Consider the following 17,466-nt stretch of genomic DNA (forward strand, 5'->3'; position numbering starts at 1 on the left):
TAGCATGGATCAAAGAATGACTTACTGGTAGGAGGTAAAGAGTGAGAATAAAGGCATCCTTTTTTGGTTGGCTGCCATTGACCAATGGTGTTCTTCAGGTGTTAAGTGTCTGGACTGCTTCTTTTCTTGTGATATATCAATGGCTTTGGATGGCAGAATTGACGGCCTTGTTGCCAAGTTTGATAACAATCCAAAGACAGGGGAAGGGGCAGGTAATGTTGATGAAACCGAGAGTCTGGGAGGACTTCCGGGTCATGAAGGGAATGGCGGTGTAAGGAAAAGGTCTCTCGGCCAAAAAGAAGGTAAACTGCCCCAAAATCGAATTTAGACGAATACTTAATATTGTATAACTATATTAATAAAAGGGGCAAGGATGATGTCCAAGAACAAGATTAAAAAGTCCGCTCCGAAGGCTGATAAAGAGACGCAGCAAGGCGATGGGCCTAACTCCCCCAATGCAAGCCAGGACAGAGATAATGAGGAGGAATCGGTGACTCTGTCTTTGATTCTCGGAGAGATTCGCGAGTTCCAACAAGATAACAACAAACAGCTGGAGGATATTAAAAGAGAAATAGTAAAAACTAACTCGAGGATAGATGAAGCCGAAGCGAGGATTGTTGGAATTGAAGAGAAGGTACAAAACGCAGAGGAAGTGATAGCAGAAATGCTAAAGCTGCAAGAGCAGCTCCAGTGGAAGCTAATAGACCAAGAAGGCCACTCAAGAAGGGAAAATGTGAGGATCTACGGAGTTCCCGAAGGAAATGAAGGTAAACCTGGATTGATGATTCCCTTCGTGGAGAAGCTGCTTAGAGAGAACCTTGATATACCGGCCACAAAAGACCTACAGATAGAAAGGGCTCACCGCGCGTTGGCACCACAGCCTCCGGCAGGCGCCCAGTCCAGATCAATTCTGGTCAGATTTCTCAGTTACAGAACGAAGGAAGAGGTGCTTAAACGGGCATGGCAAAAGAAAGGTTTCATGTGCAGCAACTGTAAAATCAGTATAGACCACGATTACGCACCGGGGATCCTTGCCAGACGGAAGGAATATGTGGAAACACGGAGGGTCCTGAAGGAAAACAACATCAGATTTCAGACCCTGTATCCAGCTCGGCTGAGAGTCTTTTACGACGAAGAGTCAAAAACTTACGCTACGGTGGAGGAGGCAACGTTGGACCTGGCGGACTGGGGACTACCTATTAAAGTTATCACCCAACCGGAGTCGCTACTGGAGAGGATTCGGCAGAAATCGTGGCAGTCAGTGGGGCGAGGACGCTCCACACGAACCAGGGTGTCAAACTACAAGGAAAAGCTGCAAATATTCAGACGCAAATGTACAGAGAATACAGACTAATTAAGAGAAATGACTGAAAAGAGTAAATCGGACTTAAAGGTAAAATGAAAGCTGGTATCTGAAAATAAACTAGACGGAATAACTTGAATGATAGCAATATGGTCGAGACATAAATAGGAGAAAATTCTCTATGATTATTCAAACTGCTGAGGGCCCTCTAACACAGGGTAGTTATCCCTCTGGACTGAGGTGGGTCAGTGCTCAGGCCTCACTGTGGGAAGTCGGGAAAAATTTTCAAATGTTATACGTTCAAAAATGTCTAGGGTGTGGTTATATGTTTTGGTTTAGTGTTGAGAAGGGATTGCTTACTGTTTGGTTAGAAAAGGAGAGTGTTTTTTTTCTACTAGAGAAAAATGCAAATTGAATTGGTAAAAATAATTTCCTATAATGTTAATGGGGTTTTGAATCCAATTAAAAGAAATAAGATTATGTCTAAATTGAAAAAAGAGAGGGCACAAATAGCTTTCCTCCAGGAAACACATATCAGCCAATCTGAACATGGAAAATTAAAAAGAATGGGCTTTAAGCATGTATTTTATTCATCATATAAATTGAGCCACAAAAGAGGGGCAGCTACTTTAATATCAAGTACTCTTAATTATGAACATATTTCAGAGACTAAAGACAAAGATGGAAGATTTGTAAAAATTACAGCAAGAGTAGAAGGTACAGAAATAACACTGCTGAATGTTTATGCTCCTCCAGGTTGTGAATGGTCATTTTATAGACACATTTTTGACCTAATGGTCAGTTGCCAAGGGGTAGTAATCTGTGGAGGGGATTTTAATATTAGATTAAATCCTATATTAGATTCTTCAAGAATAGTTACTCAGAATAAACCTCTGACTCGGAAAATGAATTTATTGATGGAGGAGTTGGGAATTATAGATGTGTGGAGGGAATTACACCCTACTAGTAAAGATTATACACATTACTCTTTCCCTCATTCAGCCTATTCAAGGATAGACTATTTCTTTATCTTTAATACAGGCAGACTCAGGATAAAAAACTGTAATATTGCAACAATTAATCTGTCAGATCATAGCCCAGTCTCTATGTCTCTAATCCTGGAAAGGAAAATGAGGAAAACACTATGGCGGCTAAACTCACATATACTCAATAACCCGAAAGTAATGGAGAGATTAAGGGGAGAAATCAAAGAATACCTAGACCTTAATGACATGGGAGAAACATCACCAGTGATCTTATGGGATACACTGAAAGCTGTACTGAGAGAGAAAATTATTTCCATTACCACTCACATGAAAAAAATCAATGCACAAAAATTAGCAGACCTTCAAGGAAAATTAAAACAACTTCAAGTTGTAGATAGCAACAAAAGTAATTCAAATTTAAAACAGGAAATTAGGAAATTGCAAGGTGAAATTGACGATGTTTGTATGTTGGAAACTCAAGGAAATTTTCTTTACCTGAGACAAAAGAATTATGAAGTAGGAGGTAAATCAGCTAGATTATTAGCATATAAGTTACGACAACAAGCAGACAATACAATTCATAAAATAAAGAATCCAAAGACAAAGCTTGTGGAGAGTACAATAGGGAAAATTCAAGAGAGTTTTGAAACATATTATCGAGAGCTGTACTCCCAAACCCGGGCCTCCAATGAGCCCTATATAGACAGTTTATTGAATTCTTTAGATCTACCTAAACTTACAGATTTACAAAATGGAAGTCTATTAGAACTAGTAACTGCCAAAGAACTGAATGTGGCCATCTCTAGGTTAAAGGCTGGAAAGTCCCTGGGTTCAGATGGGTTTACCACAGAGTGGTACAAATCCCTGAAGTCACAGTTAGCCCCATTACTACTTAACACCTTTAATTGGATCTTGCATAGAAGAGAAACTCCACCTTCCTGGAGAGAAGCGATTATTTCAGTTATTCCTAAAGAAGGTAAAGATAAACTAGAATGTGGCAATTATCAGCCAATTAGTGTTCTTAATTTAGATTACAAACTACTTACATCTATATTAGCGCGCAGATTGGAAAAGCTCTTACCTGGCCTAATCCATTTAGACCAGACTGGATTTATTCAACAAAGACAAACACAGGACAACATAAGGAGAACTCTACACATAATAGAACAGGTTAATAAGAACGAGACAGAGACAATGGTAGTAGAATTAGATGCTGAGAAAGCTTTTGATTTGGTTAGTTGGGCATTCCTATACAGAGTGTTAGGAAGATCCGGCTTTCAAGAAAAGTTTATTAACATAGAAACATAGAAAATAGGTGCAGGAGTAGGCCATTCAGTCCTTCGAGCCTGCACCGCCATTTATTATGATCATGGCTGATCATCCAACTCAGAACGCCGCCCCAGCCTTCCCTCCATACCCCCTGACCCCCGTAGCCACAAGGGCCATATCTAACTCCCTCTTAAATATAGCCAATGAATTGGCCTCAACTGTTTCCTGTGGCAGAGAATTCCACAGATTCACCACTCTCTGTGTGAAGGAGTTTTTCCTAATCTCAGTCCTAAAAGGCTTCCCCTCTATCCTCAAACTGTGACCCCTCGTTCTGGACTTCCCCAACATCGGGAACAATCTTCCTGCATCTAGCCTGTCCAATCCCTTTAGGATCTTATACGTTTCAATCGGATCCCCCCTCAATCTTCTAAATTCCAACGAGTACAAGCCCAGTTCATCCATTCTTTCTTCATATGAAAGTCCTGCCATCCCAGGAATCAATCTGGTGAACCTTCTCTGTACTCCCTCTATGGCAAGGATGTCTTTCCTCAGATTAGGGGACCAAAACTGCACACAATACTCCAGGTGCGGTCTCACCAAGGCCTTGTACAACTGCAGTAGTACCTCCCTGCTCCTGTACTCAAATCCTCTCACTATAAATGCCAGCATACCATTCGCCTTTTTCACCGCCTGCTGTACCTGCATGCCCACTTTCAATGACTGGTGTATAATGACACCCAGGTCACGTTGCACCTCCCCTTTTCCTAATCGGCCACCATTCAGATAATAATCTGTTTTCCTATTTTTGCCACCAAAGTGGATAACTTCACATTTATCCACATTAAATTGCATCTGCCATGAATTTGCCCATTCACCCAACCTATCCAAGTCACCCTGCATCCTCTTAGCAACCTCCTCACAGCTAACACTGCCACCCAGCTTCCTGTCATCCGCAAACTTGGAGATGCTGCATTTAATTCCCTCATCCAAGTCATTAATATATATTGTAAACAACTGGGGTCCCAGCACCGAGCCTTGCGGTACCCCACTAGTCACCGCCTGCCATTCTGAAAAGGTCCCGTTTATTCCCACTCTTTGCTTCCTGTCTGCTAACCAACTCTCCACCCACACCAATACCTTACCCCCAATACCGTGTGCTTTAAGTTTGCACACTAATCTCCTGTGTGGGACCTTGTCAAAAGCCTTCTGAAAATCCAAATATACCACATCCACTGGTTCTCCCCTATCCACTCTACTAGTTACATCCTCAAAAAATTCTATGAGATTTGTCAGACATGATTTTCCTTTCACAAATCCATGCTGACTTTGTCCGATCATTTCACCACTTTCCAAATGTGCTGTTATCACATCCTTGATAACTGACTCCAGCAGTTTCCCCACCACCGACGTTCCTTTTTTAAAAAGTGGAGTTACATTAGCCACCCTCCAATCCTCAGGAACTAGTCCAGAATCTAACGAGTTTTGAAAAATTATCACTAATGCATCCACTATTTCTTGGGCTACTTCCTTAAGCACCCTGGGATGCAGACCATCTGGCCCTGGGGATTTATCTGCCTTCAATCCCTTCAATTTACCTAACACCACTTCCCTACTAACATGTATTTCGCTCAGTTCCTCCATCTCACTGGACCCTCTGTCCCCTACTATTTCTGGAAGATTATTTATGTCCTCCTTAGTGAAGACAGAACCAAAGTAATTATTCAATTGGTCTGCCATGTCCTTGCTCCCCATAATCAACTCACCTGTTTCTGCCTGCAGGGGACCTACATTTGTCTTTACCAGTCTTTTCCTTTTTACATATCTATAAAAGCTTTTACAGTCCATTTTTATGTTGCCTGCCAGTTTTCTCTCATAATCTTTTTTCCCCTTCCTAATTAAGCCCTTTGTCCTCCTCTGCTGAACTCTGAATTTCTCCCAGTCCTCAGGTGAGCCACTTTCTCTGGCTAATTTGTATGCTGCTTCTTTGGAATTGATACTATCCCTAATTTCTCTTGTCAGCCACGGGTGCACTACCTTCCTTGATTTATTCTTTTGCCAAACAGGGATGAACATTTGTTGCAGTTCATCCATGCAACCTTTAAATGCTTGCCATTGCATATCCACGGTCAATCCTTTAAGTGTCATCTGCCAGTCTATCTTAGCTAATTCACATCTCATACCTTCAAAGTTACCCCTTTTTAAGTTCAGAACCTTTGTTTCTGAATTAACTATGTCACTCTCCATCTTAATGAAGAATTCCACCATATTATGGTCACTCTTACCCAAGGGGCCTCTCACGACAAGATTGCTAATTAACCCTTCCTCATTGCTCAAAACCCAGTCCAGAATAGCCTGCTCTCTAGTCGGTTCCTCGACATGTTGGTTCAAAAAACCATCCCGCATACATTCCAAGAAATCCTCTTCCTCAGCACCTTTACCAATTTGGTTCACCCAATCTACATGTAGATTGAAGTCACCCATTATAACTGCTGTTCCTTTATTGCAGACATTTCTAATTTCCTGTTTAATACCATCTCCGACCTCACTACTACTGTTAGGTGGCCTGTACACAACTCCCACCAGCTTCTTCTGCCCCTTAGTGTTACGCAGCTCTACCCATATCGATTCCACATCTTCCCGGCTTATGTCCTTCCTTTCTATTGCGTTAATCTCATCTTTAACCAGCAACGCCACCCCACCTCCCCTTCCTTCATGTCTATCCCTCCTGAATATTGAATATCCCTGAACGTTGAGCTCCCATCCCTGGTCACCCTGGAGCCATGTCTCTGTGATCCCAACTATATCATAATCATTAATAACAATCTGCACTTTCAATTCATCCACCTTATTACAGATGCTCCTTGCATTGACACACAAAGCCTTCAGGCGCTCTTTTACAACTCTCTTAGCCCTTATACAATTATGCTGAAAAGTGGCCCCTTTTAATGCTTGCCCTGGATTTGTTGGCCTGCCACTTTTACTTTTCTCCATAGTACTTTTTGTTTCTACCCTCATTTTACACCCCTCTGCCTCTCTGCACTGGTTCCCATCCCCCTGTAGTGAACTAACCTCCTCACGCCTAGCCTCTTTAATTTGATTCCCACTCCCCAACCATTCTAGTTTAAAGTCACCTCAGTAGTCCCCGCTAATCTCCCTGCCAGGATATTGGTCCCCCTAGGATTCAAGTGCAACCCGTCCTTTTTGTACAGGTCACGCCTGCGCCAAAAGAGGTCCCAATGATCCAAAAACTTGAATCCCTGCCCCCTGCTCCAATCCCTCAGCCACGCATTTATCCTCCACCTCATCGCATTCCTACTCTCACTGTCGCGTGGCACAGGCAGTAATCCCAAGATTACTACCTTTGCGGTCCTTTTTCTCAACTCCCTTCCTATATTCTCCTTTCAGGACCTCATCCCTTTTCCTACCTATGTCATTGGTACCTATATGTACCACGTCCTCTGGCTCCTCACCCTCCCACTTCAGGATATCTTGGACACGATCAGAAATATCCCGGACCCTGGCACCAGGGAGGCAAACTACCATCCGGGTCTCTTGACTGCGTCCACAGAATTGCCTATCTGACCCCCTTACTATCGAGTCCCCTATCACAACTGCCCTCCTCTTCCTTGCCCTACCCTTCTGAGCTACAGGGCCGGACTCTGTGCCGGAGGCACGGCCACTGTCGCTTCTCCCGGGTAAGCTGTCCCCCCCAACAGTACTCAAACAGGAGTACCTGTTGTTAAGGGGCACAGCCACCGGGATACTCCCTATTACCTGACCTTTCCCCTTCCCCCTTCTAACCGTGAATTAACCGTGAATTAACGTAATTCAGACTCTATATGACAGCCCTACAGCTCGAATTAAGATAAATGGGGACCTCTCTGACTCCTTTATTTTAGAGAGAGGCACTAGACAGGGATGCCCAATTTCTCCTCTCCTTTTTGCGCTATATATTGAACTGCTTGCCCAACTAATAAAACAGAGCGAAATCGTAAGAGGTATCAAGGTGGCAGGGATTGAACAGAAAGTGGCGTTATTCGCAGATGATGTTTTAGTCTATCTGAGTGAACCAGAAAAATCATTTATAGGATTGTTTACACTGTTGGATGACTTTGGGAAAATATCAGGTTGTAAAATAAATGTAAAGAAAACGCAGGTTATGTCCCTAAGTTATACACCATCCAAAAAATTGCAGGATACATATGATCTTAAGTGGGAAGCTAAATCATTAAAATATTTAGGAATAACCCTGCCGAAGGATCTTTCAACGCTGTCACAGGTAAATTATGGGCCATTAATCTCAGAGATAAAAGCAGATATGCATAGATGGAATCTTATCCCCTTTTTAAGTTTAAATTCAAGGATAAATACTATAAAAATGAATATTCTTCCTCTGTTACTGTATCTTTTCCGTACTTTACCTGTGGAGGTGGATGATAATCAATTCAGGGAATGGGACAAATGGATTTCCCGCTTCATTTGGCAAGGAAAGATACCTAGAATTCGATATAACACCTTACAGTTAGGGAAGGAAGGAGGAGGTATGGTTCTTCCTTGCCTGAGAAATTATTTTTATGCCTCACAGATAACCCCTCTGTTATATTGGTGTAATAGAGAATATAAGGCTAGATGGAAGGAAATAGAATTTGGATTGGTTGACAGTTTTCCTCTACAGGCCTCAATAGCTGACAAAGGATTGATGGCCCAATTGGAAAAATTTAAAAACAGTTGGATAAATCTTACATTAAAAGTATGGCAGAAGGTGGTTAATTCATGTGGAATTAATAACATGTTAAAACTCTTCAGATGGTGTGCATATGATACCGAATTCCTTCCCAACAGAGGAGATAAAAGATTTGAACTATGGATAAAGAAAGGTCTTACAACCTATCTCTCATTTATACATAAAAGAGTATTACAAAGTTCCTGCAGGAAACATGGCCTAGAACACAATGACTTTTTTAGGTACCTTGAAGTACGAAATTATGTTAACCAGAGTTGTAAATATACAGACCTATCAACAGTAGAATTAGAATTTTTCAAGATTCTTAATTCGGTTTGCAGTTCAATACCTAGTAAATCAGTTTCTTGATTATATAATGCACTCTCCCATGCTAAAAATGTAAACACATTGTATATTAAAGAGAAGTGGGAGAAAGAAGCAGGGTTGGTACTTTCAGAGGAGGCTTGGGGGAAAATATGCAGCTTTCAGTGGTCTTCGACTAATTCTTTGACTTGGAGAGAACATTGTTGGAAAAGTATTATAAGATACTTCAAGACCACATATCAGGAAAAATATAAAGATACAAATGTGACGTGTTGGAGAAGGTGCGGCTCCAAGGAGGCAAATCATTTCCATATTTTCTGGGATTGTGCTAAATTAAGTCTATATTGGGAAGGTATTCATAGAACATTAGTTAAGGTACTTAGGACCCAGATACCTCTGAACTTTGCGACGCTCTATTTGGGGCATGTATTGTTTCTTGAACAGAAGGAAGATATAAAGTTGCTGCAGGCCCTTTTAGTGGCAAGTAAGAAATCAATCACTAGAAAGTGGCTAAATCCAATACCACCTACATTAGAAGATTGGCACGAAATTATCTTGGAAATATTCAAAATGGAAAAGTTGACTTACTCCCTGAGAATTCAAAAAGAAAAAAATTATCAAATCTGGAATAAATGGATTGAATATATAACCCCAATGTGAGCAGACTTTAGATGACTCTCCTAATGATTTATACTGCTCTTCTCATCAACACAGTAATATTGCTAACGTAAGCACCCCTAGTCTAAATGTTTACTGTTTTTGCTTTTGTTTGGAAAATAGAGAATTAATTCAAGTAAAGGAAAAGATAAGTAAATAAGTACATAGGGATTGGATATTTGGGGGCAGGAGCAAGCATGAACAAGTTAGGATATAAACACCTACACTGGTTGTCACATAGGCTTACATACAACATTTTGGACCAGAAGAAGTGATCCAGAAGAGATATATGGAAACTATTACTAATCCACTATTATTACTACTTTTCTTAACAATTAATACCATTACTTAGCCTAATAGATTAGAATTTCCACTGTACATAATTATCTATTTAAATGTCTAATTTCTTTTTATATCATCTCAATGTGTACTTAAGAATGTATAATTATAGTTTTATACATATAAAAAAATGGAAAAGGTTATACATGTGAAAAAAGTACATGATACTTGTGAATTCCTTATCCAAATAAAAATAAAATTAAAAAAAAGAAACCGAGAGTCTGGAGAAGGACTTCGACAGATAAAGAAAATGGGCAGAGAAGTGGCAGATGGAATATAGTGTAGAGAAATGTATGATCTTTCAAGTTTTTCAAGTGTGATATTAGTCTAGATTCCAGATTAAATGTGAGGTTTGTGACCTAATTATCGACATGCTTTTGTGACATTTAGATCGCTCCCTTTTCAAGGACTTCTATAAAAATAGGAAAAACATTCATGACAAAACTGTAGTTTTATCAATTCTAGTATGCCAGAGTAAGTGCTTCACTTCAAGAGAAATTGTAAAAGTCTTAAATTTATCTACCAATATTGAAATCTAGTCTTAGGCAAAATTTTTGAAGCTGTAAATTACTTCTTAGGAACCCTTCAATATTTGACATAATTAAGGAACTATTTTCTTTTTTAGGTGTTCAAAGTGTTTATGTGCTAAAAATTACCCACCGTCATAATTATAAAAGGATGGAAAAACGTAAAATAATCTGGCAGCAAAACAAACAAGCCTAACATTGCTGTCATCTGGATCTCTTTTAATACTGGCACTTCATCTGTAAAGTAACTTTGAGGGAATCAGTTTGAACAATTGAGCCAAGATTTGGAGATTGACAAACAACTTCCTAATCAGTTGTCATGTTTTACCACCAATAGTAAATTAAGATCCTGATATGGGATAGAATCAATCAAAAAGAAAACATGCTGTCATCTTTACTTTCTGTGGAGACTTGACACGTCACTGAACACATGAACAAATTTCTACAGATGTAGCATCGAAACTATCCTGACTGGTTGCATCATGGTCTAGTATGGAGATTTGTATGCACAGGAATGCAAGAAGCTGTGGAGAGTAATGGACACTGCCCAATACATAACAAGTATATTCTTACTCACTGTCAGTAGTATGTACATGAGGTATTGCCTCAAGAAGGCAACATCTATCATCAAAGATCCCACCATTTGGACTATGCCATCTACCAACAGGCAAAAGGCACAAAAGCCTGAAGTCCCACATCACCAGGTTCAAGAACAGTAACATCTCTTCAACTATTTTGTTCTTGAACTGAGCTGTGCAATCCTAATCATTATTTCAGTGTAGTAACACAATAACCACTTTGCACCACAATGGACATTTTTCTGTTCTAATTTTTCTTTCTTTTAAAAATGTGTGTAATTGAAGTTCACAATGTGGATATTGTGTGTCTAATGGTATATGCCTGTGATGCTGTGGCAAGTATGTCTTTCATTTCACCTGTGCTTACATGTAATTGAGCATATGACAATAGATTCAACTCTGACTTTAAAATAAACACCGTTGCAGTCAAAAGGAGCTCTATGCTTGTAAGTTCAACTACTTCTTGGAGAATTTTTGCTGTGAATATTGGTAATGCTAAAACAATTATTTCAGCTAGCAACTTAGAATGCTGAGATGGCAACCTAATTGTAATAATCGACATTTAAAAACACTTTGAAGTCATGTAAGCAGATGCAGATCTACTGTATGTACACCATATAGCAAAGAATACAATTAACTTGAAAAGAGAGACTAAATCTGAATTAAGGCAACTTTATTAAAATATTAGGACGAATGTTTAAAGGACTCTATAACATGAAATTACAAGATAATTTATGTTAATCAGTGAAGGCAGATTTGTAAGTTGTCTGCTTGCCTTGTCAGTAAGGGAATGGAGCATGCTTTAGTTGTAAGCATAAACATATTTAGCGAGAATAGAAAACAAAATAGCCAAAATGCATAACACAGAGCACTAGTTGGAAATTTGCTCAAATGTTGTCTGTGGATCCTTAAGCATAAATAGCTATATTATTACTTCATACTTATTAGCCAAATCTTACCGATGTTTGTACCATCATAGCTCGCTGATCTCTCATTCGTCTAACAATATCCAAAGGGTATACAGGTTGGTCATTTTCAATCAAGCATATTGCTGTCTCCATGGCAATAAGAACACCAGTTCGACCAATTCCAGCACTGTAATATTAAATGCAAATTGGAGACAACAAATTTAATAATTACATACTTAGTAATTGAGAGCACTTATAATAATCATGATTGAATGAGAAATAGATGTACATACAGATATAGGGGAATAAAGATATCAGTCTGTACCTATTATACAACTTATTACAGGGACAGGGATTATACTTTGCACTGATGATATATGTGATATCAGGCTGAGGAAAGGAAAGATGCATAAACAATTCAGAAGGCTGTATGACTACTCTGCACACAGGATTTCCCTTTTTTTTAAATGGTCTGATTAAACAGAAAAAAGTTATTTTTCTGTCCGGATCTTCCAATTGGGATGTTACAAGATAAACATATTACAAAATATAGCAAGTAGTACAGAAAATAACAGTGGTACAAAATACCTCCATGGCAATGTAAGAAATACAAGCTTATTAATAGCTGAACAATACTATAATTTCAATATTATCGGCTCATAAAATGTCCAAATAGTAAACACAACTCAGCAATCTCAATTAGTTTGGAGACGAGAGCAAAGCAGTTTTAAGTAATGAACTAGTCAAAAATGTCATCATGCACTAATGTGAAATCTTTTACATACAATTGCATTAATTTCATACAATGTACCATTCAAAAAAAAAATCACAGTTCAGCAAAGTTTTGGTGTAAAGCACTTACAAATTAAGATACTTTCATATACCCAAAAAACTGATAAGTTAATACTTACTCTTAAAATGGCGAGCCAAATCAATGGTATTTTAAATCTACGTGACACATGTTAAAATTCAATATAAACATCTGTATTATAGTTGAGACTTAAAAGACTGGTGATAAAAGTAATAGGGTACTAATATTCAATAAACTGTTTAGAGAAGTTATCATACTCTACCCGAGGATATAGCTTCACTGTTAAGCCTAAAGAGAGGGTGTCAGGTATTGTACAGACCCACCTTTAGCTGCAACCAAAATCAATATGAGAGTATTTTGTTCCTTGGCATGCAGAATTGACTTCCCTATAGAAAAGCAAATGAGTACCTGCAATGAACAATAATTGGCTCATTGTCCCTTTCAATCCGTTTCTTTCTTACAAAAGTCACAAAGTCAAAGAAGTCCATTGAGTCATCAGGAACCCCATGATCAGGCCATGCTACATATTGAAGATGAGTGACAACACGTTTCATTCCTGTCTGCAACAACAAAGAAACAAAAAAAAAAGTTCAAATTAATGATATTAACATAAGCTCAAGTCCCTTATTTAACCTGGCTCAGTGTGGTGGACTTTAAAACCCAGCCGCACACCAAACCTACGCACATCCTCCCGTATACTTTAAATCATCTCTAGATTACTTAAGATACCTAAATCATTGTAAATGCCATGTAAATAATTGTTATCCTGTATTATTTAGGGAATAATGACAAGACATTTTACTTCCAACAAAAACATTCAATTAAACATAAAAATATACAGCTTCAAGTGAACTGAATCAAACACATGGTAAATGACTTATTGGAATAAATGTAGAACGTCACTGTCACTATAAAACTTCAGTAACTTGTCTTTCTGTTTATTTAAGTCATATACAGTGGTAGTTCTGACACTATTTTCTTCAGTAAGACACACCATGATCAAGCTTCTGCAATAACTCCACTTTCTGTGTTATTGATAGAGAATATTCCTTCTCTTTTCCTCATTGTTACCCATAGGGGTATCTGCAGCTCTTTTTGACATTTTCACAGTGAAACTAAACACAAAGTCAACAGTGAACACAAAGTATCAGCAAACAGCAAGTGCACGTGTAACCATTATGAGCGCTGAGCCACAGCTGACGTCTGGTGGCCTCTGCTAGTGCTGCCACGTCACACCTGAGTGACATCAGCTGTTAGCAAAAAAAAAAAACTTGAGTTTTCGGAGCTTTTTGGATTTCAGAATTTCAGATAAAGGAATGTGCACCTGTACTGCTAAGGAAAACAGTGGTCACTGGTCCATAATGTTGAATTAAAACATAATGTTTAATGAAACCAGGAGCTCCTGTACTCAAGTTATTGAAGCTAATATGCAGGTGACACAAGCAATTATGAAGGCAAATGGTACACTATCTGGTTCCCAAGAGAGGGAATTTGTACAAGGCGTATGAGATGGCTTCTTAGAGCAGCTTGTAATTCAGCCTACTAGAGGAAAGACAATTCTGCATTGGGTGTTACGTAATGAATCAGATTTGATTAAGGAGCTTAAGGTAAAGGAGAACTTAGGAGGCAGTGATCATAATATGATAGAATTCATCCTGCAGTTTGAGAGGGAGAAAATGTATCAGTCGTATAGTGGAGTAAAGGGAATTACAGACGCATGAGAAAAGAGCTGTCCAAAGTTCATTCGAAGGGGACATCAGCACAGATGATCACAGAACAGCAATGTCTAGAGGTTGGAAGGCATAGGATAGATACATCCCAAAGATGAAGAAGTACTCTAAAAGGAAGATGAGGAAATCCTGGCTGACATGGAAAGTCAAAGACAGCATAAAAGAAAAAGAGAAGGCATATGATATTGCAAAAATTCAGGAGAGGTTAGAGGATTGGGAAGCTTTAAAAATCCAACAGGAGACAATGAAAAAAACAATAAGGAGAGAAAAGATGAAACATGAAGGTGCTAGCCAATAATATCAAAGAGGATACCAAAAGTTTTTCAGATATATAAAGTGAAAAAGAGAGGTGAGAGAGAGTATCAACCATTGGAAAATGATGCTGAATTGGTAATAATGCGGGGGGGTGGGGAAGAGGAGGGAACAAAGAAATGGCAGCCAAACTTCACAAGTATTTTGCATCAATCTTCACTGTGGGAGACATTAGCAGTATCCCAAAAGTGTCAGGGGGCAGAAGTGAAGGAGAAGGCACTTGGGAAGCTGGAAGGTCTGAAGGTAGATGTTACTTGGACCAAATGGATTACACTGTAGGATTCTGAAAGAGGTAGCTGAAGAGATCGTCGAGGCATTAGTAGCAGTCCTTTAAGAATCAGAAAATTCTGGAATGGTTCCAGAGGACTGGAAAACTACAAATGGCATTCACTTCTTTCAGAAGGGAGGGAGACAGAAAAAGGGAAATTATAGGACAGTTAGTCTGACTTCAGTGGTTTGGAAGATGCTGGAGTCCATTATTAAAAATGAAGTTTTGGGGTACTAGGAGGTTCATGATAAAATAGGCTAAAGTCAGCATGGTTTCCTTAAGGGAAAATCTTGCCTAATAAATCTGTTAGAATTCTTTGAGGAAATTACAGACAGGATAGACAAAGGAGAGTCAGTCGACTTTGCTTACTTGGATTTTCAGATAGCATGGTGCTGCACATGTTACAGTAAAGTTACAAAAATAAGAGAACTGCCAATATTTACAAAAAGATGTCTACCAGAAAATAATTATAGTTGCATTATGAATGAATAGGCATCCATTAGTCTCAGGAAACCATGATTTGCCCTTGGAAGGTTTCCAGGGTGCAGGCCTGGGCAAGGTTGTATGGAAGACCAGCAGTTGCCCATGCTGCAAGTCTCCCCTCTCTATGCCACCGATGTTGTCCAAGGGAAGGGCATTAGGACGCATACAGCTTGGCACCGGTGTCGTCGCAGAGCAATGTGTGGTTAAGTGCCTTGCTCAAGGACACACACACTGCCTCAGCCAAGGCTCAAACTAACAATCTTCAAATCACTAGATGAACGCCTTAACCATTTGGCCACGCGCCAACACATAATATGTCCAGTATAAACATCTTGCAGATCGACCTCTCTCTCTCTACTACTGAGAGCAAACCACCCTTTGTTTTTTAGGCACCAGGACATAATATTTTTAATTAACCACAAAGTAACTTAAGACTACACATGAATCAGAATATACTGTATCCAACAATGTAGCTACAATAAAAATTACAAACTAAATGTAAGTATCTACTTTAAATACAGCATACAAACAATATATACTGTACACATCATTTACACATCCCCATAACTAAATAAATGGAATATTCCACCATGTATGGTGGGAAAGACACCATTAAGTCAGACCCATTATAATATACAAGGGACACGGACACACACACACACACACACACTTACATACATACACACCTATATACAGAGTGTGTATGCCGAATGCTCTTTGTCACAGATTTCTAAACACAGGTAAACTTCTTACGAACTATAAGAATGTACCAATGATTTGCAGATGGATGACTAGTCCACTGCAGAAACCAAAAGTTGAGGAATGAAGTCTAATTCTTCTTTCTGTCATTCTCCTTGCCAGTTCTGACAATCCCCAATGCTTTCTAACATTTATACCTTTTTTTGCTACTAGTTGACATTATCTGTATTTAATGTTTTTCATATACTTTTGCTGGGCCCAAGTAATTCACACAGATGGTCTCAAAACATTTGGAGACACAGATCCCAGCCATCCCAAATTACTGCTGTGAGGGCTAACTCTCTGAGGATACAACTACCTCAACTATTGATTAACTATGCCTGTGCCAATGTTTGGTATACTAAATGACAAAATCAGTTTGCCCTGCAAGCTTCTTTGAACTCAGTCATGATGGTACAAATAACAGGCATTATCTGGTTTGATGCAGGCCAATTATTATTATGTTGATTAAACATACGCCTAAAGGCCTGACTGTCTACTTGTTTACTACAAGAAGCTGAATAAGCAATACTGGATAGAAATTTAACTTTGTCAGAAGCAACTGGCCCTTTGGAAAGGTCATGCTGCTGCGTGAGAAAGCTGAGATTAGTAGTAAGCATCTTGGGCCCTGGAAAGTGGATATCTATCACAGTATCCTGTGCCAGTTTAACATGATCAGTTTCATTGATTTAAAACTGCACAGATTTTTTTTCTCTCTAAAATGTATTTTTATATTTTTTAATATTTATTAGGTCATTGTTGTTCAGATGAAAGGGTATCTGGGTAGCAAGATATGGATCCAGTGAAATTGCACTTAATGGGGAACGGAGGTAATGACAGGCCAGCAGATCTCAGTCAGGAAACCCAGGCTATTAACAGTTGGTTTCTCCACTTATGCTATACAATTCTTCTGGTTTTATCTTTCATTTCAGGTATCATTGAACTTTTGCTATTGTATGAGCCATCTTTACTTGCCTCCTGTCACACACAGTGAATAAATATGTCTGTTTCTAGAAACATTTACAATGATTCTTCTGGTTACAACCTGCCACCCATTAGTGAAAAAGTTGTCAGCTACTATTCTAATGACAAAGGTTCATGGGATTGAATGGGGCTTTGCACGGCAACTCAAGAATAAGAAGCTATCAGCTGCAGCATTTGACCACTCTGCTGGCACCTTGGTACCACCTCTGTGGCATTTGCATGATACCTCAATGAGGAAGGCCAGTCATTTTTACCTAACTCAGGAAAAAACAGCATTATGCAGACTCCAGTTGGCCAGTCTATTGGACAGAGGATTTATTTGTCCAATAGACAATGAGACAGCTGGTTTCATAGCAGTCATTAGTGTACTTCTGTACAGGAAGAAGGATTAAATGGTCCTGCACCACTGATAAGGAAGGTAAGTCTTGCAGTTTCAGAACTCGTGCAATATCTTCTGTCCTTGGACTCACTTCACACCTCACGCTGTCGGAGCAGTGCTGACAGGATAATGAAGGACACGACCCAC

General features: G+C 39.2%; 1 protein-coding gene across 2 annotated transcripts in view; it reads right to left on the reverse strand.

Annotated features, from left to right (window-relative positions):
- The window catches only part of LOC140195354 (tyrosine-protein phosphatase non-receptor type 3-like), a 185,099-nt gene that overhangs the window by 16,796 nt on the left and 150,837 nt on the right, over positions 1 to 17,466 (reverse strand). For both annotated transcript variants that reach the window (XM_072253530.1, XM_072253529.1), the window contains exons 25-26: positions 12,834 to 12,985; positions 11,666 to 11,801 (exon numbers count right to left, since the gene is read on the reverse strand). In XM_072253530.1, the coding sequence (XP_072109631.1) occupies positions 11,666 to 11,801; positions 12,834 to 12,985 (288 nt within the window). The remainder of the gene's footprint in view (positions 1 to 11,665; positions 11,802 to 12,833; positions 12,986 to 17,466) is intronic.

The sequence above is a fragment of the Mobula birostris genome, chromosome 3 (assembly GCF_030028105.1).
Source record: "Mobula birostris isolate sMobBir1 chromosome 3, sMobBir1.hap1, whole genome shotgun sequence".
NCBI classification, from domain to species: domain Eukaryota; kingdom Metazoa; phylum Chordata; class Chondrichthyes; order Myliobatiformes; family Myliobatidae; genus Mobula; species Mobula birostris.